This window comes from Lygodium microphyllum, chromosome 15 (assembly GCF_053477565.2).
Source record: "Lygodium microphyllum isolate KBCC chromosome 15, Lygodium_microphyllum_v1.1.10, whole genome shotgun sequence".
Taxonomy (NCBI): Eukaryota; Viridiplantae; Streptophyta; class Polypodiopsida; order Schizaeales; family Lygodiaceae; genus Lygodium; species Lygodium microphyllum.
Window position 1 is genome coordinate 116,428,996 of NC_141149.1, and position 21,515 is coordinate 116,450,510.

General features: G+C 42.1%; 1 protein-coding gene across 3 annotated transcripts; it reads left to right on the top strand.

The window, feature by feature from the left end:
• The first annotated feature begins 3,710 nt into the window (after positions 1–3,710).
• Positions 3,711–19,634, top strand: LOC148024952 (dynein axonemal assembly factor 19 homolog). Of its 3 annotated transcripts, XM_087694636.1 has the most exons (6): positions 3,711–4,060; positions 4,267–4,430; positions 4,532–4,621; positions 4,713–4,811; positions 4,923–5,012; positions 18,121–18,254. In XM_087694636.1, exons 1-5 carry the CDS (start codon positions 4,045–4,047, stop codon positions 4,989–4,991), a joined length of 438 nt encoding a protein of 145 aa, XP_087550762.1. In that variant the 5' UTR covers positions 3,711–4,044; the 3' UTR covers positions 4,992–5,012; positions 18,121–18,254. The 3 variants fall into 3 exon arrangements, with proteins under 3 accessions (XP_087550762.1, XP_087550761.1, XP_087550760.1); XM_087694634.1 differs by lacking the exons at positions 3,711–4,060; positions 4,267–4,430; positions 4,532–4,621 and adding an exon at positions 17,492–17,634 and having other exon boundaries at positions 4,774–4,811; positions 18,121–19,634; XM_087694635.1 differs by lacking the exons at positions 3,711–4,060; positions 4,267–4,430; positions 4,532–4,621 and having other exon boundaries at positions 4,769–4,811; positions 18,121–19,634.
• The last annotated feature ends 1,881 nt before the right edge of the window (positions 19,635–21,515 follow it).

Genomic DNA, 21,515 nt, shown 5'->3' on the forward strand with positions numbered 1-21,515 from the left:
AAGCTCAACCAATGATTTGAGAGCAAATCCAAGCTTGAAGTCAATCCCCGAGAGTCACTACATCAATGTATACATCCAAGACATAGCCCGAATGCAATAGGCATATCCAAACATAAGCAAAAGAGCTTCAGCCTTGAATATTCCAATAGCAAATAAATGTCCAAAATTAAGCAAACTATGGCTCAATCCAAGCTTAAAACCATAGACAAACCATAGGCGTACTTTCCCATATGTACAGGCACCAGCCGGGCATAATTGAGCATCAAATGACTATGTAGCATGAGCATAAAGTGTAATGACAGAGGGCTGCCCTATTTTGGGCTGCTGTGGACTATGTAAAACAATCAATGACTGAGTAAATTCAGCCCCAAAAGCATCTCACATCATAGACATACATTCCCCTAACATTCGGGGCGCATTTCAGACCAACCAAGCAACCAATGTCAATGTCAACCAAGCATAAACATAAAGTGCTGATGTAACACTGTTTGTGGCTTCATGTGGACTATGGAAAACAACCCTTGACTGAGGTAAATTAGTCCACAGATCAATGCCAATGATAACCACCAATGTCGAGCATCAAGGGGGTGTTTCCAAGTGCCAAATGAAGTGTTTTCAAGCTGCCAATGAATGCCAAGGGAGGGTTGAAGTAAAAAACGATTTTTTTTCAGGTCTTCAAGTTGGCCAATTGATATGGGGCCTATGGAAGGGTTGGGCAAGGTCAAGGCAAGGTTGGGGGAGTAGTCAAGGACCCCCAGGAACTCCCTCTTGAAGGGCAAAGTCACCACTAGAGAGTAGGCATGATAAGAAGCAAGAGGATAAAGTGACAGTGATGGGAGCCCACCACTTGCAATGTGTAGTGGTGGGTACTGTCAGTGTAGTAGTACACGAGCGGCTAGGTAGAGGCACCTTTACCCCCAAAAGACGAGAGATGAAGAGAGACTAGGGAAGTAGTGTATGCAGCTATGCCATGCTCGGTTGAGCTCTGATACCATGTGAAAAGCATAGATCTAGAGCATGGTAGGAGCTATGGAGGATGGAAGATGAATACACGACTCATGATAACATAGACTTAGAAAAACTAACTGTTACACAATTGAATTAGGTTCTAAGATGGAAGCTTGGACTCATAAATATATTCTTGTGTAAGATGGACAATGACACTGACAATGACTCAATCTGATAGTTCTATTACATCAAAATGAGTGTCAAGTACATGCCTTTATAGCTTTTTGGATAGTACCAGTGTACCTCATTGCTCTTATGGGATTATGTCATCTCTTCCTAGAGCATACATCATATGTCTATCTTCTAGTCTCCTTTGGGCACACATCCAACCTCTGTGGGCATACATATCAAGTATCATTTGCTATTATCAACATAGATGAGTTTCCTTATCTCTACGGGACACATTGGTGGTGGTTGAAGCATACTAACTATGGAGGTAGTTATGATGTAGACAGGTTCCTAGCAGCAAGCTGTTTTAGAATAATTTTTATTTTGCCTAATTTTCAAAATTATGGCACCTACATGGTCAAAGTACTCTTCAAGAGCTATGTTTTGACATGCGGCACGCTTCGTTTGGATACTTCTTCTAGAAGTTATGGCAGATTTGGTTCAGTAGGGTCTGTTCTTACAGAAATGCTGTCCACATCATTTTGAGTCCATCATTTGAAAACTTTAAGGCTCCAAATACTTTTGAAGCACTCCTAATCATGTATATAACTAAGGCTTACCTCTCATTCCTTCGTCTCAATCCATATGTCTTAATCTTTCATTCATTTCTCTACTTATATAACTAAAAACAAAGCAATACTTTTTTCCATCCATCCTTTTCCAACTTTTGTAAGTTTGTTTTTGAGGGCAAAAACCCTTAGGACAAGATGGATTGTAAGAAGCTAGGAAGAATAGATGTTTAGTATAGAAATAATAGTAATACCATGTCACACTGTCATAAGGGAGAGACATGTAAATTTTCACATCTTTTGGAAGCATTCATACATTACTATCTCTTCCTCATTACCTTACTCATAGTTTCTATGGCTTCTCACCTCTTTTTGTCTTTCTCTCTCCATTTTTAGTCATTCTCTCTCTCCTGCTTTCCTTCTCTCTCCTCTTTCTCTCTGTCTAGTCCACTTCTTGACATACAAAAAGTTGACTAATCTTCTTTTTTTCTTTTCAAAATGTTTTACCACTTTTGCTATGGAGTGATAAGCCCAATGTATCATTATTGTAGTACTTATTGCATAATTAGGCCCTGATTATGGGTGTTCTACACAAATGAATCCATTAGTGTTAAGAGGAATGCATGTTCAATAGAACAATGTGTGAGAGAGTAATGGGAACTTGATCTGAGGGTAGTTACACACCGAGTGATGACCCCCACTTGCCCTCAAAACAATCGGCTGATATGTTCACATACTAAATGGCACCAAGCATATCAAAAAGTGAAGCTTGGCTTAGTGGTTTAAAGTCTTCAATGCACGTTAATTGGTGGGGGCTCCATACCTCCCATGTGCAAAAGACTTTTTACTTAAAAATGTGTTGTCATTTAGCACCTTGGGCATGGATGGATATCATGATAGGGGATATAGCCCACCTAGAAGCGTTTGGTGTCCACAAAACACACAACCTATACCATTATGACTCGTGGCTAATAGACACTATTTTTTCCAATGTTGGTGTGTAATTCGCTTGATAAAAACGAAAAAGTTCAAAGGAGTTGTTCTCACCGGGGGGGTTTTGGTGTAGGTTTTCGAGGGGTTTCCATCCAAAAACAAGATCCCCTATGAAAGGCTACCTTATAAACATGTCCCTTTTTTCCAAGCCTACCTAATAAAGCAACCGTATCCTCTTTACACATATTGACTAGAACTTCTTTGCTGAGAGGCCCTTCCTTCTTCATCACCACTCTGTTTCTATTATTCCAAAGTCTTTTTTTTCATTTTCAATAAAAAAAGCTGTGAATTATTTGTTTAAAAAAAAAAGATCCCCTTAATGCCACAAGGGCAGATACCTGTTTTTCAAGGAAAACCTTTAAAATTCCTTGGAAACCCTTGTCCCCTATTTTCACTTCAAAAACCCCTTTCCAAAAATGGGAGAAGGAAGAGAAGAAAGTTTTCATAGGGCTTATTTTGGGGAAGAATCCCCCACCAAATGTAGGTGGAGCTTGCTAGGTCGTTGCCACCAACACACTCGTCGAGAGTAGCGACACACCTTCTCATGAGGCCGGATACACACCGAGCTGTGGACACGCAGGGTGGAAAAAGAGGCGTCCGCTGCCCTACGTGTCAAAAGGCCATTGGGCCCGATTTTTGCGGATGGTGGACACTTCTGGGCGGGGGATCTCCCCCGTCCCGAAATTCGGGCGTGCCCAATGTACAAGACGACAACACCTTTCTCCAAAAAGTGGCATGCGGGACTGACAGGAATTAAACCCCCACCAATTGCCTCACGTCTCTCAATCATTACCATTGGGCCAACCCCTTTTTGATGTAATATATGGGCGCAGTTTATGCGCGCAATTTAGTGTGTAAACAAAGTAATGGACAACTTGCACCTCCTGTCCGTCCATAGCTCCGGTGTGTAACCGACCTCATGGCCAGTTCGGACTTGGCAGAACGGACCCACGTGTTCATTTCTAGTTGGCTGTTTGAATAGAGGGGAACTTTCTTTTTAGGAATGTTCTAGGCTGGACAGGTTGAAACGAATTTCATGGCCTAAAAATCCACAGACAAGCGTTCGAACCGCTACCTAAGAGACTTTCAGCCTATCATCGTCTTCCCCCCAAGCTCCGTCATACCGAGGAAAGCTGCTGTGCCATATAAATTGCTGCTGTTTAACAGGAACAGCGCAAGAGCGGACCGGAGGTTAACAACGTGTGCCGTCCGTCGCGGTCTGAACCTGCTCGCTGGCTCGCCCTCGCCCTCGCCCTCGCCCTCCGCTTCTTAAAACAGCGTCTTCCTCCATCGTTTCTTCCACTATATCTGCTTCTTCTTCCCCTTTCTTTTGCCTTGCAGAGTGTTGTCACTCTGAATTTTCTGCATGTCGCAGGCGAAAGGTAATCTCCGGTCTTCTCCATCTCAAATTTATGTTCGTTTATTTCCGGCTCATCCTGCTGCTAATTCTGTGTGGATTTGCGTGCCCATTCTCTATTGATTTGCAAGTCCGTTCTGTTAAGATTTGCATGTCCGTTTCTTTCTATCCTTTCTGATCCTGCATATTACAATCTCCAATTTGATAGTTGTGGCCTGCATTGCAGGGCAGCCAGTGTGCTCTTATTCGATCCTCCAATTTCTTCTTTCTGCTACACCGGTTGTTGTTTGAGCGGCTCCTCCTTGACTGCCTCTCATTTCTCCAAGGATTTTGCTTGCAACATGCTCGCATTCAAAGTCCCCGACACAAGCACGCAAGGTGTACTCTTCTTTCATGTACGTCCACTTTTTATGGTTTTCCTTTTCTGCATTGCTTCTGGGCTAATCATCAGAGAAGCATGTACCAAACAAGCGTTGCAACTGTGTTTTTTCCCCAGCGTCCAGGGAAATTGATTTTGATTTGCTTGGAGATCGTCTGCCACAGCTGTCTGCAAACTGTTCTCAGTATCCGGCATCTCCCTCTCAAGGCAAAGACTGCATGCAAATTTTATTTGATTCATCAATTCTCATTGTCTGGCAGGTGTTCCGAGTTTTAATATTCTCATTCAATGATAACAGACATCTTTTTGGGGGGACTTACAATTCTGGCCCTTGAATGCATTCCTTCTCCTCTGCATCTGTCTCTGTCTGAAGAGATTGTCCTTGCAGTCAGCAATAGTACGTATGACCTCTGAGCATTTTCAAAATATGTTGCTCAAGTTCTATCTTTATGAGAATGTGATTCGTGTCTGGAAGAACAAACATCGTATCTTGCTGTGACTGTTGCAGGAACTTGACGTCTGCAGCCTATTGTGTGGTTGTGTCCACGAAGATAGTGATTTTGTCATTGAGATGTGAAAACTCATCCTTAAAATCAAGGTACAAAACCCTTTGCTATGGTTGTTATTCTGTAATGAGTCTTTCTCGAGCTCATATTTCATATTCATGCTGCAGCTTTGCTGCTATACGGCTGATTGCATGTATATTTGTCCCTAATGAATCAGTAATGCATGACTACTTGAAATCAATCACTCATATGCTGGTTTGAAAATTGACCTGGCATGTCCAATACTTGTCTTGTTAGAATCAGAATGGGTATTGTGGAGATTGTTCCTAAAAACATGCAATCCAGTAAAACCTCTCCATTACACTTTTGTTTTGAGGTGGTGTTTGTATTGCAGCCCTTCTTGACAAATTTATAATTTCTTCTCGTGCCATTGAACATACTTAGGGCTGGAATTCAATGCACGCAGACCACAATTTGTCCTTCTCTTTCTTAATTATCATGATCTAATTTCTTATTCATTTCCTGCAACATGTGAGCTATGATAATAGCTCCCTTTTGTATTGCTCATTTTCTAGTGAATGTTAAGATGATGAGATGATGAGAAAACTGATGTTGTTTTTATAATGCTCAAATTTTTTGTGTTGCACTAAGTAACCATGGAATTTTCCCGCTCTTTTCATAGGCTTCTTATAATTAGAAATACAATTTTCAACATCTAAGCATCTTCTTTCATGTTGGGTATTTGTTGAGGTCTTAGAGTGATGATGTGGATGATCTTGACTCATTTGTGCCTTCCTCTCAACTCAAGCATGATAGACAGACTCCTCCATATCCATACATTTTTGTGTCGCACAACTCTCCACAACCACTCCCATCCTACCCTATTTATATTGCATTCTTGGCAGGTAGGCTGTTCAGCCTTGGATTATCAAGAGGCTCATTTGGTGTTGGACCTTTGCCCTTGACACCATTGCACCCATGTAGAGGTCTATGTGCTTCCACATGCCTAGCCACATTGAGCAACTTCTTCTATGGCATGGGCACACCTACGGGACGGTAGCGCCACTCCTTTTCAAGAGTGTTGTAGATTCCATCACTCTCTTCACGACACCGTGGAACAATGTTGTCTATGCTTTATGTGTCAGATCACATGGATCTGGAGAATAAACGACTTCAATTTCCTTAGTGCATAGGTGTGCTGTAGCGTCGGTTGGGGATGAACGGCACTAGTACTTCCATGCCTCTTTGCAACCTCCATCAAACCTCATTGAGGAAGGCAATGTGGCCGAGGAGTCCTCATCTTCTCTTGTGCAGCATGAACCTGTTCCACACGACACATTGCCATTTGAAGAGTAGGAAGCCCAAGTAGTAGAAGCCTCGGGTAGTGAAAATAACAATGATCCGATTGCTCAAACTGAGAATACGCAAGTAGTCGAAACAAATCCTTGGGATGCTCAAGAAACCTTAGTACTTGTCAATGCAAAGATGGACTTAAGTTGGGAATATGTGGCCGAGAAATGTGCACAGAATAGCTAGGTAATGCAAGACAAGGTGGAATTGAGTACATTGGGAATGGAAAACCATCTATGACTGAGTGCTAGATCTTGTTCGGTCATCCATCATATTGGCAAATGGCATCAAGGAAGGAAAAGTCCACAAAGTTGCTAGTTTCATTTGATGCGAGACTCTTGTGAGAGTGTCTTGGAACGAAAAGAGGAAAGTGAACATAGAGATGAGGAGACGAAGAGAGAATGCAAGAGAGAGAATGAACAATGCGAGACTCTTGTGAAAGTGGGGAATGAAAAGAGAAAAGTGAACATAGAGATGAGGAGACGAAGAAAGAATGTAAGAGAGAGAATGAACAATGTGACTGCAATGGCCTAAGGTACAAGGCTGCAATAGTCAGCCCCAACATGTAGCTCTATGTGTTAGTGTGGGCGCTAGACGATATTAGGGGGATAATAAGAGAATGAGGAGGGCTGGTTGATTTCGAAGGATCAATGATGGATAATAAGAGTAGGAGGGTAGGCCACCAATATATAGGCAAAAAGTGGTCAAACCCCTAAAAATGGCCATCATTGCCTAAAAAGAAACGCACTAATGCGTCCTCCATCTAAAGTGTCTAAAACACATAAATGACAAACAATTACAACGTTAGAGCTCCTAATGTCCTTGTTTGACTCAGATTGAGGCTTACAGGTTGGAGATTACTGCATAAGACACACGATTGCTAACACCTCCTCTTAGATCCTAGATGTGGCAAAAGGCAAAAGGAGATGTGGATTTGAGGGTGGTAGGAAGAGTGCCAATGTGGATGAAGTCCGTTGAAAAAGAATGCCCGCCAAGGAGCAAGACCCCCTCTCCATAGTAAAATCCGATCAAATGGAAGGCCCACCAAAGGGCAAGGGAAATGGAGAGGCTTTGAATGGATCACTCCTAAGAACTTCAGTTGAGAATGGGTGAGCCAAGCCTTTGATTCAACTATGAGATGATAGTGAGGAACAATTGAGGGTACCATAAGGTGCATGGAAATATCAGGGACCAAGGGCTAAGTAGCAGGGGGTGGTGGCCTGATGATGAAGAAACGAGGTTGCCGCATAAAGGAAAGTTTCAAAGTAGACTAGAAACCTCGAAGAAACTCATCATAATCTTGGGAAGCTCCCTTTGAAACACAAAGGGCGAGGAAATCCACAGCCGCATCACCGATATTGTCCCCCTCTGAAAGGGATGAGAGGTACGAGTGAACCACCAGAGGAGATGGTGGGGGATGAGATGGAACTTGTGGTATAAATGGTGCACAATCGGGAATGGTTGTAGCAATAGAAAAGTGCCTTGGAGGACCCTACAAAATGGAAGGGAACGGAGCATAGATAGCCCCCTCTCTAGCCAACTTGTCACAAAAATTTGGTAAAGAATCCTCAACAAAGATGGCTGGCTCGGTGAAGACAACGCAGGTCCCGAGACTAGGAAGGCCATGAACTGAGAGAAGATGGAAGCCCAAGTTTGGAACATATAGGGCCTTAGAAACGGAGCTCGATGGACAGTCAGCCAATAGAGGCAAGGTGCCAACACCACTAATAGGCATCGAAGAGATGTCACCGACAGTGATGACACCCTCTGATGGATGGAGATATTGTAATAAATCACCTCGGGGAGTCGTAAGACTCCATGCACCATTGTCAATGAGCCAAGACTGCTTAGAAGATGGGATAGTTGAAGAAGGCTTCTCCACTTGATAAATGTGTAGAAATATGAACTTGATGGTAATAGCGGGTAGCAAAGTAGAGGCAGTCAAAGGCTTTGATGTAGATCCACCCTTTGCTCTTGGATGAAGGTGAGGGTATATCCTTCAACACTTACTCTTCGGGGTGCGAGGTCTGTATTAGAGTCGGAAGATGATTCCAACTTCTTTCTCTTCCCTTTCTTTTGCTTGGCATGTCCTATACCTGTAGATAAAGCCGCATAGGCATAGCCAGGTGCATGAGCTCCACAAGAATCTAGCTCACTGTGATGTGCATCCTATTCAAGCACCAATGGGACTAGCTCTTCCCAAGTGAGTGCTGGCTATGAGAAGTGAGAAGATTGGTAAAGAACACATCATATCTCGGCAAACACAAGAATCTGGCTTACTGTGATGTGCATCTTGTTGAAGCACCAATGGGACTAGCTCTTCCCAAGTGAGAGTTTGTTGGCTATGGGAAGTGAGAAGATTGGTAAAGAACACATCATATCTTGGTGATAGAAGAGAGAAGTGTCATAGCTAGGTGCTTCGAAGAAATGTTCGTACCAAGGATGCAAGCTCATCATGAAGCTCCTCCATCTTGTTGATGAGGTTCCTCATTGTAGGGAAGTTTGCTATAGAAAGTTGTTGTAGCTTCAACTCAAGAGATAATCAATGCCCAAACGTTTGGATCCGGAAGAGAGATGCTAATCTCCTCCAAACCTTTGCAGTGGTGTGGATATGTCTAACATGCACGAGCATAGAATCTTTATAACTCAATAAGAGAATAGAGCGGGCTCTAGCATTCATATGATCCCATAAAGTTATTGAATTTGCGGTCACACCATTATGAGGATCCACAGTATGTTGGGGTATAGGGATGGGAAAAAAATCCCAAAGGTCGTAGTTGTTGAAGAGGCATTCCATGCGGCATGACCATAGAGGGTGGTTTGTCCCATCCAGCTTGTTGCATGCGGGTAGAGAGGGTAGGACATGCTCTTGCTCAGGAGATGCCATCAATGCCAATCGGGGACTAGATGTCAGAAGTGGAGCAGCGGTGGAAGCATAAACATGTGCTGAAATAAACTGCTGAAACACAAGACAAAAAGAGAAAAGAAAGAACACGATACAGATGAGAACTCAGATGTATGCATGGGAAATGGAATCCATATATCTGAACACGAGACAGTCGCATACAACAGTGAGTCACTGGCTGCGTGGGCACTGGCACTGGCTCCTCTCTCCACAGAGTCTGCAGATGGTGAAGATGAAGTGATTGACTGAGGAGGAGCCACTGAGTATAAATAGGCTGAAAAAGTGGGGAGCAATAATGCTGGTCTGACAGCATTTAATGCTGGCCGACTGGTGCATAAAATGCTCCACTGGCATAAAATGCCACACCAGAAAAATACCTAAAATACCTAATAAAAATGCCCAGCCCAGATCAAGCTCAGACTCACACATGAGCTGACAAATACTCTGCTAACACCCTCTCTCAGATCATGAGTGATCTGATACAATACAATAGTACAATGAATAGGGATCAGAAACTATACAACATAGAACCACCAAGTAGAACCATGGATACCCAAGCAGTGGGTGATCAAGCCACCACCAAGGTGCCTCGGAGAGAACCTAATGTCGATGTCGATCGTACCAAACACCTGAAAATAGAGAAGATCATAGCATGTCTCTGTGTCCATCACCAATGTCTCGCAGGAGCATACAAGACCATCCTGTCAAAAATGCCTCTGAACATAGGTGACCATGAATTCCCGCCTTTGGCCAGACCGCCAAAGTGTCCCCTCATGTGAGCTCCAGACGAAAGCCTCCCGCTCTCTATCAGATAACCAGCTCATCATGAACCTGGATGTCAATCCCAGCTCTAGGATTTGATTCCGCCAAACTGAAGTCGATGCGTCAGGGACGTCCCTCTTTGGAACCTGTGCACCTGTATAAAAATATAGATGAGGCGCGGCTGCCCCATCTGAACACCCGCTCACACTCCCTCTCTGGCACAAGAGAGTCGTGAGGGATGACCTCATCACCATCACTAGAAAGCAGCCGAGGAAGGGGCCACCAAGCCCTTCCCGCGATCCGAAGAAGAGGAGCCCTTCCGCACCTTGGACTTCACCTTGGTCGGAGGAGCGGAGTCGGAGTCTGATGAAGGAGAGGACTCATCGGTAGAGTCAGCATCCCGCTTCGTCTTCTGCTCCTCCTTCCTGGAAGCCGCTAACTTCTTGCAGTCCTTTCGCAAATGTCCCTTCTTGCCACAGTGGTAACACTGGGCCTTCGACTTCTTCTTCCTGTCACCCCTCTCTGAAGCTACATAAGCCTCACCTCCATAATGTGCTGAAAGCCGCCCCTGTAATCTCAAGGATGTCTCATGCAACTTAGCATCAGGGGAAGTGCACGGAGGAGCCATATGGAGAGGATAAGAAGAGAAGTAGAGAAGAGATGGAATTTAGAGAGGAAACACAGCCAAAACACAAGCACAGACTACAGAAAAAGAGAGTTCACATGCAATATAACCCAAAATCTGATCAATAGAAGACAAAATCTGCTGCAGAAAGTCAAAAAATCAGTCAAAAACTGCCAAAAACAGAGAAAACGGCCTGAAGGAACAGCCACCCAGCCACGAGAGATGCTGAATCAGCAAAACGCAGGCTGTAAACTGGAGAAAACAGGTAGTAAACTGTCGCTAGCAGCTGCAGATGAAAAACGCAGGCAGCAGAGGGTGCGGAGGCAGCAGGTGATGGCAAAACTGCAAAAAACGCAGGCTGAAAACAGCCCCAAAACAGGGCGCCTGGCTGCAACAGCAGTCGTCTGATCAGCAGGGGTACAAAACAGTCCTGAAATCAGCAAGAAAACACAGCAGAAACACAAATCCTGAAAACTGATACCATGTCAGAAGTGGAGCAGCGGTGGAAGCATAAACATGTGCTGAAATAAACTGCTGAAACACAAGACAAAAAGAGAAAAGAAAGAACACGATACAGATGAGAACTCAGATGTATGCACGGGAAATGGAATCCATATATCTGAACACGAGACAGTCGCATACAACAGTGAGTCACTGGCTGCGTGAGCACTGGCACTGGCTCCTCTCTCCACAGAGTCTGCAGATGGTGAAGATGAAGTGACTGACTGAGGAGGAGCCACTGAGTATAAATAGGCTGAAAAAGTGGGGAGCAATAATGCTGGTCTGACAGCATTTAATGCTGGCCGACTGGTGCATAAAATGCTCCACTGGCATAAAATGCCACACCAGAAAAATACCTAAAATACCTAATAAAAATGCCCAGCCCAGATCAAGCTCAGACTCACACATGAGCTGACAAATACTCTGCTAACACTAGAAACCCTAGAAGAATATAATGGGAAAGAGTGATAGGATGGTGGTCGTTCAGAATTGGCCCAAACCGCACGATCCCCTGAAACATATATGTTGGCCATAGATGTCCTTCAATAAGTACCTGCAAGAAACAAAGAGGATGCTACAACTGGGATGTCCTCCACATGTACGAGGTCCGTCAATTTGCTAATCGGAAAGCAATGTACACGGGGAATCTCTGAGGTGAGAGATGAGTTGATGCTGAGGAGGGAGGGGCTGATCTGCAAAACGCAGGTATGGCTGCAATAAATGCAGTCAAAACAGGTAAAAAACTTGTTACCCAACTAGGAAAGGGTCCACTTGGTAAACTAAAGTGAATGTCCAATAGAAAGTACAGCAAACGAAGGTTTGCCCACCTGTAAAAACAGGCTGCTCAGCACATAAAAGGTGTCGCCCTGCCTGGAAACGTGCTGCCCAGCTTGGAGAAGGTCTCCCAGGTATGTGTGAAGCCGCCCAGAGCTGGAAACTGCTCTGCAGTATCTAAATGCAGATTGGAGGTGGTTCAGCTGCCTGAAGTGCAGATCAGGGCCTCCTAAAATTGCACCAATTACAGAGAAAAATGCCACCCAGCAAAAGGGGGGTATCGCCTACCTGAAACAGAGGTCTAAACCTGCTGCATGTGTGCTGGAGGAGGAGTTGCTTGCAAAATGCAAATGGGACAGACCAGAAAATAGACTGTCCAGCACTGAATAATGGCTGCCCAGCCTGTTAGAAGGCCGTCCAGCCTGTTGGAGGGGCTGCTTGTTAAACACAAATGGGACAGACCAGAAAAGAGGCTGTCCAGCACTGAATAATGGCCACCCAGCCTTTTAGAAGGCCATCTAGCCTGTCAGAAAGCAAAACACAGTATGCTGCCCCCTGACTGGCCATGAAAATGGCTGGAACTGCGAATAGAGTGCTCCTCTTCAAAATCTCTGGCTTCCACGCGTGGCTCTAATACCATGTGAGAGTGTGCTACGGAAAGAGGAAAGTGAACATGGAGAGGAGATAGAGAGAATGCAAGAGAGAAGGAACAATGTGAGTGGAATGGTTGAAGGTACAAGGCTGCAACAATTAGCTCCAACACGCAACTCTATGCGTTAGTGTGGGTGCTAGATGGTAGTGGGGAGATGAGAGAATGAGGAGGGTTGGCTAATCATGAAGGATCAATGGTGGATAATAAGAGTGGGAGGGTAGGCCTGTATATATATAGGCAAAAAGTGGAAAAACCCTAAATATGATCAAACCCCTAAAAATGGCCAAAAGTGCCCAAAAAGAAATGCACTAATGTGCCCTCCATCTAAAGTATCTAAAATACATAAAATGACAAACAAATACATTGTTAGAGCTCCTAATGTTCTTGTGTGACTTAGACTGAGGCTTACACGCAGGAGATGACCACACAACACACACGACTACTAACAACTCTATGATGCCATTGAGAACCATATAGGTGGTGAGCGCACAATTGATTTAGGGGATGATGTGGTTGATACCTCTGCAAATACCTCGTGTGCCTATATTGCACTTTGCATGGTAATTTTTTGAGATATATTTTAGGATAAAGCAAAGCAAATTGTACTAATGTTTGGAAGCCTTTTGAAGCACCTTCGGCGTCTCACAAAGCATCAGAAAATATTGAGAATAGGTGGTGAACACACAATTGATTTAGGGGATGATGTGGTTGACACCTTTGCAGATACCCCAGGTGCTTATACTGCACTTTGCATGGTAATTTTTTGAGATATATTTTAGGATAGAGCAAAGCAACTTGTACTACTATTTCGAAGCATTTTGAAGCACCTCTAGCGCCTCACGAAGCATAAAAAAATACTAAAAATGGTGTATCCAACCCTAAAGAAGTAGCCATTGGTGTTGAAGAGCTTGTAGCTGCAGACATATCCTCCATTGGTGGACATAAACGGCGGAAGGGGAACCACACAATGCTAGGTTGAGGTTTGGAGGAGACTACCAAGCAATTAATGGATTAGTTCTCTGAAGCAGAGGAAAGGTGTACAACATGGGAGCGAGAGGCCTTGTAGACCAACATAGCAATACAAAGGGGGTGTCTCAGTCAACAAATTGAGACCGGCATAGCAATGCAGAGGGAGAGACTCAATCATCAAATTGAGGATGACTATGCATGTCGCGAGAATGAGAGAGAGGCAAATGAGGTAACGTGGGAGCTTGTTGCCTTAACACATTTCCTTTATGAGGTAGCCACTTCATCTAGCCACTAGCCCAATCCCTAGGATCACAACTTGGCTTCAAAATTGCTATTCTAGCAACTGAAAGTATTCACAACTCTCCGAGAATGAGTCGCAGTGATTGCAATGGTGCTAGCCTATAGCTTTTATCATGTTTTGGCAAAAAACATGTTTGATGGATTTTACATGAGTGCAAGTGAAAATGTTACATTTGCTTTATGTTATTAAATGGTAGTAAATATGACAGTTTGACGAAAACATTGAGCAACAGAGATGTCAAACTTTATCGTTAGCATGGAAAGAAGGCACAGAAAAAGCAGGTTTGCATACATTTATAAAAGCAACATGTAAGATGAATATCATAATGATGTGACTTTTTGAAGGTTGCAAATGTGCCACATGTTACCCATGTCTTTGCACCACATAACGAGCAAGGCAATCACGTTGGATCTTAAGGTTGTGCAAAGGTGGTGGTGTGCGGAGAGGAATATGATTTATGGGCAGTCTTACATACTCATGATCAATCATTTCTTGCCCATCAATATATGTATTGTTCAATGCACAACAAACTGCAATGCATTATGCAAGAAACTTAGGTGACGGCTGAGATATTTTTCCATTTAAATAGCACCGACGTTGTTTTAAGCGTCCAAAAGCTTGTAGGTAACAGTTGAGATATTTTTCCATTCAAATAGCACCAACGTTGTTTTAAGTGCCTAAAAGCTCGCTCAACACTTCTTGTTGAAGCAACTACATAGTTGTACTCCCTCTCAATTTCCGTTTGTGGTAATCTATAAGATGTCATTAGCCATTCATGTAGTTCAAATCAAATCCACCATCGTTGATAATATATTCTCTAATTGAAAATTGACCATCATTGTAGATAGGGCCTGTAAGGTATTGTCCACAGATAGGGCTTGTAAGGTATTGTCCACTAAGCGCTCGTGCATAGAAGATAGAGTTGCGCAATACATGGCTGTCGTATGTAGCCCTAGTCTAATCAGCATAAACATCTAGGAAATGCAAATCCATGTCAATAACACACTGAACAGATATGGAGTAATTTTTGTTTCTATCAAATCAACTATTGGCATTGACACCTCGAGGCTTGTCCATATTCACATGCATAACATCAAAGGCCCCACGACAGTTTGGCAATCCCTTGTTTATAATGAATCTATCTTTTACTTTGGCCATGCTTTTCGCACCTCTCGGGTAGCGGATAAAAAAAGATCTGTGTGTGAAAACAACATCTACAAACTTGTGCACTATCTTAGAGAGAGTGGATTCCCAACCCAAGGTTTTCTCCAATCTCTGTGTAGTGCATGCCACTCGCAAGAGGAAGCATAGCTATTGTGATTATCTTCTCGACTGAAATGATTCTCTTGCAAATAGATCCTAAGGTGTATGGTGTATTCCTTTGTTTCAAATTATCATGCAATAATGTGGATAGTTGCAAGAACAAGGATATTGGAAATCAAAAGACCTCCTTGAACCGTGCATCATCCCCTCTTGTGGCATGCACATAGAAGTTCCACCAATCGAGAGAATGAGGCTTCACATAGACATCCGATAAGGGGAACTTTTCAGACCTTTCCTTGACTACTACTTGGATAGCCCTCACTATCAATAGGATGTGTGAATACAAGTACTTGTAACTATTGCAAAGGGGCAACACCTTCCCTTGTGGCTACATGCCCACTTCCATCCCATCAATTTTGACATTCTCATCATCGGTACGTATCGATAGCATATTTTTCCAGTACATGTTAAGGACAACAAAGCACAAAGCAATACATTTTTTTAAATGCATATTTTGTTTGTGCCAAGCCATGTATCGATTGCTAAACTCGTGTGCTAGTAACCAAAGAAAGAGTGGAATCTTTCTTGATCTAAAGCTATCTTCCAATCTCCTCTAGAAGTTTGCAAGGAAAGACTGTGATATATCTTGGATAGTCCAATGCTCAGTTGCAGCTGGTACCACTCTGATTCTACACATCTGAATTATTCTCCCCAACCTAGTGGTATAGCCAAAGGAGGGCACAACTTGAGGCATCTCTATAAACGGATCTCTCCATATGCACTCCCCAGGATCCTAATGAAGTCTTGTAGTGGCCTCCTTCTATATGCCCAATGTCCCCATCCATCTTCCATACAAGTCTGAGGGTTTGGGTCTAAGTACCAAGTCCTATCACAATGATCTACAGCTCTAATCCTTTGTTGAGAGCATCTTGTGAACTCTAATTGATCCAAATTCTCTCGTTTAAGTTTGTCATCCATCTCTACTGAAAAAGTAAACACACTATCTCCACTGGTGGCTACCATTGCAAGGAGGCTCTCTCCCTTGGTAAAGAGCCCTATCCGTGTTTGATCTATCACTATGTCATTTCTCCATTCAAGGGATACCATCTCCTTGATGCTTTCCATTCTGATTCTTGCCCCCCTAATACCTTGAAAGTCTCTGTCTGTATATGGGCTGACAGCTCTAGAAAGGCAAACCACTTCCTCACCGTAAAAGCTACCTATGCAGAGAACCTCCCTCAAGATAGGAGGGTCCTCTCTTCAATGGTGTGGCCTCTCTTTGTCTTGAGTAGCTGATTAAAAAGAAGTGGTTGCCTCAACTTCTCTTCAACACTTGTTGGGTCAATTTGACGAAGTCCTATAAATATTGATTTCCATGCCCGTATAATAGATGCAACAAATCTAACCTTAAAAATGTTTCAAAGCCTTGTATCTTGGATATGCTGAAATAGCCAATGTGTGCTAGGCTGCCATAGTTTTCCATGAGCATGAGTAATGATTCTCTAATCTCCATAATAGTAGCTTCTTCCATGGCTCCTTACTTGGAAGAAGACCCCTCACAATGAGCTTTTACCATTAGTGTTGCATCCTGACTATTTGGGTCAAGAACCCCTAAACTACTCGTGGATCTAGGTTGGATAATAAGATTCCAAGTTATATTAGCTCATGTAGGAGTACCATCTCTACTTCGTTGCAACACAGTATGAACTATAACTTAAGAGTGTGGGTAGATGAGAATGTTGAGTTGGATAGATAAGGATCTAAGGTGGCAAGTCAAACTGGACTCAATACAATGTATCCAATCTTGTGTCTATTTAAAGAGACAAGCTCTATGCAATGGCATGTGGTTTTCTTTGCTTTCTCAAACTTATGGCCTAGTTTGTCTATGAGCCTTCTTGAATCTCTTATCCTTTCACTTGGCATTAGAGCCATCATCCTTGTGGTTGTGAGGTTGTGCATCCATCACCAAGCAAAGCATTGAAGATCGAAAGCAAGAAGAGGAGCCTCTTTGAAGCAAATCAAGAAGCAATGCCATTCCATTGAATAGAGACATAGAAGAGAGAAGGAGATTAGTTTCTATTTGGGTTGAAGCTCCATGATTGCTCGAATTGCTATGTAAGGATGTTTTAGACGGCCGTCAGACAATGTAGAAAACATGCGTAATTTTATGCTGTCCAAAACAGTTGCAACGATTGATTCATCTTTTGCTTTTTATCTTCTACTCCTAAGCTTCTTTCCTCAAGCTAAAACTAACCAGTTAAACTCTTTATTCACACCTTGCTTGCTTGAATTGATTCCACATAATTGTTGTTTATATTGTTCTTTTCAAGTGTTTGAACAATCATGTCATATGAGTTGTAGGTGTAGCTCATTGTATGTTACTATGATAACAACCTTCTAACCGTTATTTGTTTAAAGATTTCTTCTACTCAAAGATTTCTAAGCTTGGAGTTTCCGTTTCATTTCTAGAAATGTGTGAGTCAAGGCCAATTCCCAAATACAGTAAGGAGCTAGAGACTGCAGTACAAGATGAAGCATGGCGCCAAGAAATTGATGCAGCAAAAAAACGTGCAGCTGCGCAGCATGTTGATTATGAAACATTTGCTGCTTTGGTGGGTAAAGCCATTGGAGAAAAGTGTCCTTAAATATTAAGCACAGAAACATCTAAATGTGAAACTGTGTTTTGTTTGGCCCTGGTAAATAAATATGCTCTTGGCATGCTTTCTACTTCAGAAAACATATGATAAGAGTAACCAGCTAAACTTGTAACATGGCTGAGGTGCCCAAGTTGGACAGAGAAATGTAAGAATGAACAATGTGTGTTTTATAGGGCTTAGTTTATTGCATTTAGTAACACTTCCATGTAAATATGTTATACAAACTATGGCCGATTGTGTTCTTCCTTGCTAGAAAGTTAGTTGTCGAAGTAATTACAAAGGTGTTGTCATCTGTGAGCCCTATAGATTAGGATATGAGCTGAAATTTCTGTTTGAGCTATATCTTTACTTAGGTTTGATATTTATTTGCAGTAAAACCAGTGTAAACGGTAATCAACCTTTGATGTGAACATATCTGAGTGTGGTTTTCCTGTGTGGCAGGTATCAATGGCTCACATAAAACCATTGGACCGCAATAGAAAGAGAGAAGTGGTGCCAAAGTCTCCTGCCATGCCTCCATGGTCATTTGATGCATCAGGTACTATTGAAATATCAAGTGGTGACAATGGCTGTTTCGAGGTGTCTCCAAAGCAGGAAGTTGTGTTCCAGCATGCAAATGGACATTCATCTGGGGAAATGTCCAGTACAAGCTCACAAGAAAGACCCTGGTCACCAAAGAGAAATGATAGTGTCGCTATGAGTGACACTTTGGAACTCCCTTCTTTCAGGACTGTTGATACTTTTAAAAGGGAGTGGAGAAGGGCGAGCCCATGTTTGCAAAAGAAGCTCTGCATACTGCATGGCATCCCACCACGAGAGCTGCCCAATATTTTCAAAGTTGAGATTCCCCCTTCAATATTGGCTGATATAATTACTGTGTTATCTTTCTGGAGATCCTCTTCTCCACCGGCACAAGAGAATAACACACCTTTTATTGACTCTGAAGATCAAACCAGAGGCATTGGTCTCACTAACGTGTTTGATGCCACTTTTGTTTTTCATATATTGAAGGCTTTATCTGAATGTGGGAGGTTTTCCCTATCTTTGAAGCTTGTGGGTGAAAAAGTGAGGTCTTTAGCAATCAGTCTACTTCATCTTGTTGAGGAGTGCTTGAGAAAGGAAAATGCATGTGAGACAGGATCTGAGGGCATAATGCCATATGCTGAAATTGGTAGGAGCTCCCAGGATTTGGAACTTGAAAAGAGTTTGCAAGGCATCAGAATGGGGCTAGAACTAGTGGGGTCTGATGATGTGAAGCTGCTCACTATCATCTACAGTGCCTAAATTGAAGAAAAAGAAGCAAGCAGCTAAGCTCATCCGGACCTTCAGAAATATCTCAATCTGGTACCTAATCCAGCATGTGACACGAGAAACTAGTCTGGAAAGATGATTACATTATCCTTGAAAATGTTTAGTAAGGTCTTGAAAGCTCTAATGGCATCACACTTCGATTCAGATATTAGTCTAGCTCCAAGCATATTGGACCTTGCACGCATTGCAAGATTGGCAGAGATACTTAGTTCTGTGACAAAAATGTTTCCACGAGCATAATTTTAGGTGTGAAAAGATATTAATTGGACAAACAAATAGCTGAAAAATTTGCCCTCTATTTGTGACTTTCCCTTTCCAACCTAATTTGAGCATGTCATCCTCAATTACACTATTGAGCAAAGATTTATGGAAATTAATCGAGAATCTAGCAGATCTTACATGTACAAATCCAACATCTTTAAGGCTTTTTCAAGTTGTCATTCCTTCGCTTCTAGCACTAACAGGTTGTCTACAAATCCTTAGCCCACCATTGCATCGAGCACACTGTGTAAGAGGGATCTCCCTTTCATAAACCCATACTAGTACTTGGTATGTCTAGGAGAGATCTCCCTTTGATAAACCCATACTAGTACTTGTTGAGGTACCTTTGGATCATTGGTGAAAATGTATTCACTACAATTTTGGCTAGGATTTTGAACATTGTATTCATAGGTGAGATGGGTTGCCATTTGCCTATTCTAGTGCATTACTTTTGCTTTGATATCAAACTAATGATGCTTTTTGTCTACGACTTTTGGCAAATGTTCGTCGCTTTAGTGTGTGTTAATTAGCTATGTTTACATCACCACCTTATGTCGAATGTAAAGACATTATTGCATACCTAATCTACTTTGAGGACCACTTTCTTTAGTAGCCAATCAAAGTTTTCATCCATTTTCATTTTGAATGGATTCTACAAGAATCTATGAGACCAACTGTAGGTGGGCTTTTGAGTTGAAGTTTGCCTTACAATGTTTATCAATAGAGGTATCTTGATCTTTAGTTTGGGGCTTAGTGGATTTTGTGCTGTCATTATCCACCTCTTTAGCTCTTCTTTGTGTGATGCACTTAGGGTTTCTAGCTTATGATCAATTCTTTGCTAACATGTACACTTTCTTCCTCTATGGCCTCATTCTCCTAAGTACTCTTGTTGAAAGCTACATGTGAGAGGGCATTTGCGTGGGGTTGCATGAGAACTTGGGTTCAATTCCTAGGGATGGATTGGTGGATTCAAGCTTTATTTCTATGGGGGGCTATGAGGATTCTAATAACTTGTTTGCACCTTAATAAATCAATCACATTACAAGAAAAAAACATGTTAGAAATGGCTTCCATTTATAAAAAAAGATAGTAAATGATAATAATTAATTGTCTTAGAGAGCATTAATTGACACATCGCCTTGAACTATTTGTTTTCCCACGAGCTTAAATTTGTAGGGACATCGAGCACTAAGCGAATACATTGTGGTTGTACCTCACCACCATCATAACAATAGATGGTGCATTCATTGTATGTTTCATAGACAAATGTCATATGCTTCCAAAGTGCTCGTATTGATCAAAATTGTAAGCTACCCTTTAGAATCTATATCCATGAGGTGTCTTCAAGATATGAGCAATATGTTTGTCAAGATGTAGTTATATGCTCTATTACCCACTTGAGAAAGCCATGATATAATAGATGGTGTTTCCCTTGGATGGTGATAGATAACATCATATGCTCTCAAAGATGCTTGTATTTGTCAAATTGTAAGAAATCCTTAACTTTATACCACAATGTTCCTCATGATACACAAGATGCTCTAATACGCTCTCTTACTTGTGAAAGCCATGACAATTGAAGAGAGTCATTTTGTAAGCATCAAGATTATAGTTGAATTGTATTAGCAAAATTTGGCAAATTTGATAAGGAATGGGTAGGGCATAAAGTTGATATGTACCTTAATAGTCATTTTGTAATTTAAAAAAATGAATTTATCCTCACCAAAGATGTGCTTGAGAACATTTTCAAGGAAAGTTAAGAGTTATGAATTGTGTGGTTGAGAACATTTTCAAGGAAAGCTAAGAGAGATGAAATCTCAATATAGCAAGTCTAAGATCCCGCAATCGGACAATAATGATGTTTGATAGTGTTTAAGAATTAACAAGCACTTAAAAAATGCAATACTTGTTGGCTTCAATGCATCAATCTATGTGCACTATACATATAGATCATTTGATGAGTTTCTACCAAGGTTTTATATAAATTGACAAGTTTTTGAAGAGAGGAAGGGACATGATGAAGCTTCAATGGTGGAATCCTTTCTACCTCCATCCACCTTACCATTTGTTGAGATGTAGAGAGAGAAGATATGTAGAGACACGAGAGAGAGAGAGAGAGAAGAGACACCATGTACACTCCCAAAGACTTATCATATTGATCACAGTGTACATATATATAGGTGAGACTTAGTCTAGATAGGATGGGCTATATATAGCTTCAACACCCCCACTCAAACAAAGTTCTCTAGCTGCGGATGAAAAAA

Excerpts from the sequence above, each read along its gene's own strand:
- LOC148024952 (XM_087694634.1), top strand. The coding sequence starts at position 17,494 with ATGTGTGAGTCAAGGCCAATTCCCAAATACAGTAAGGAGCTAGAGACT. Across the intron at positions 17,635-18,120 it reads ATGAAACATTTGCTGCTTTG|GTATCAATGGCTCACATAAA; the intron begins GTGGGTAAAGCC and ends CCTGTGTGGCAG.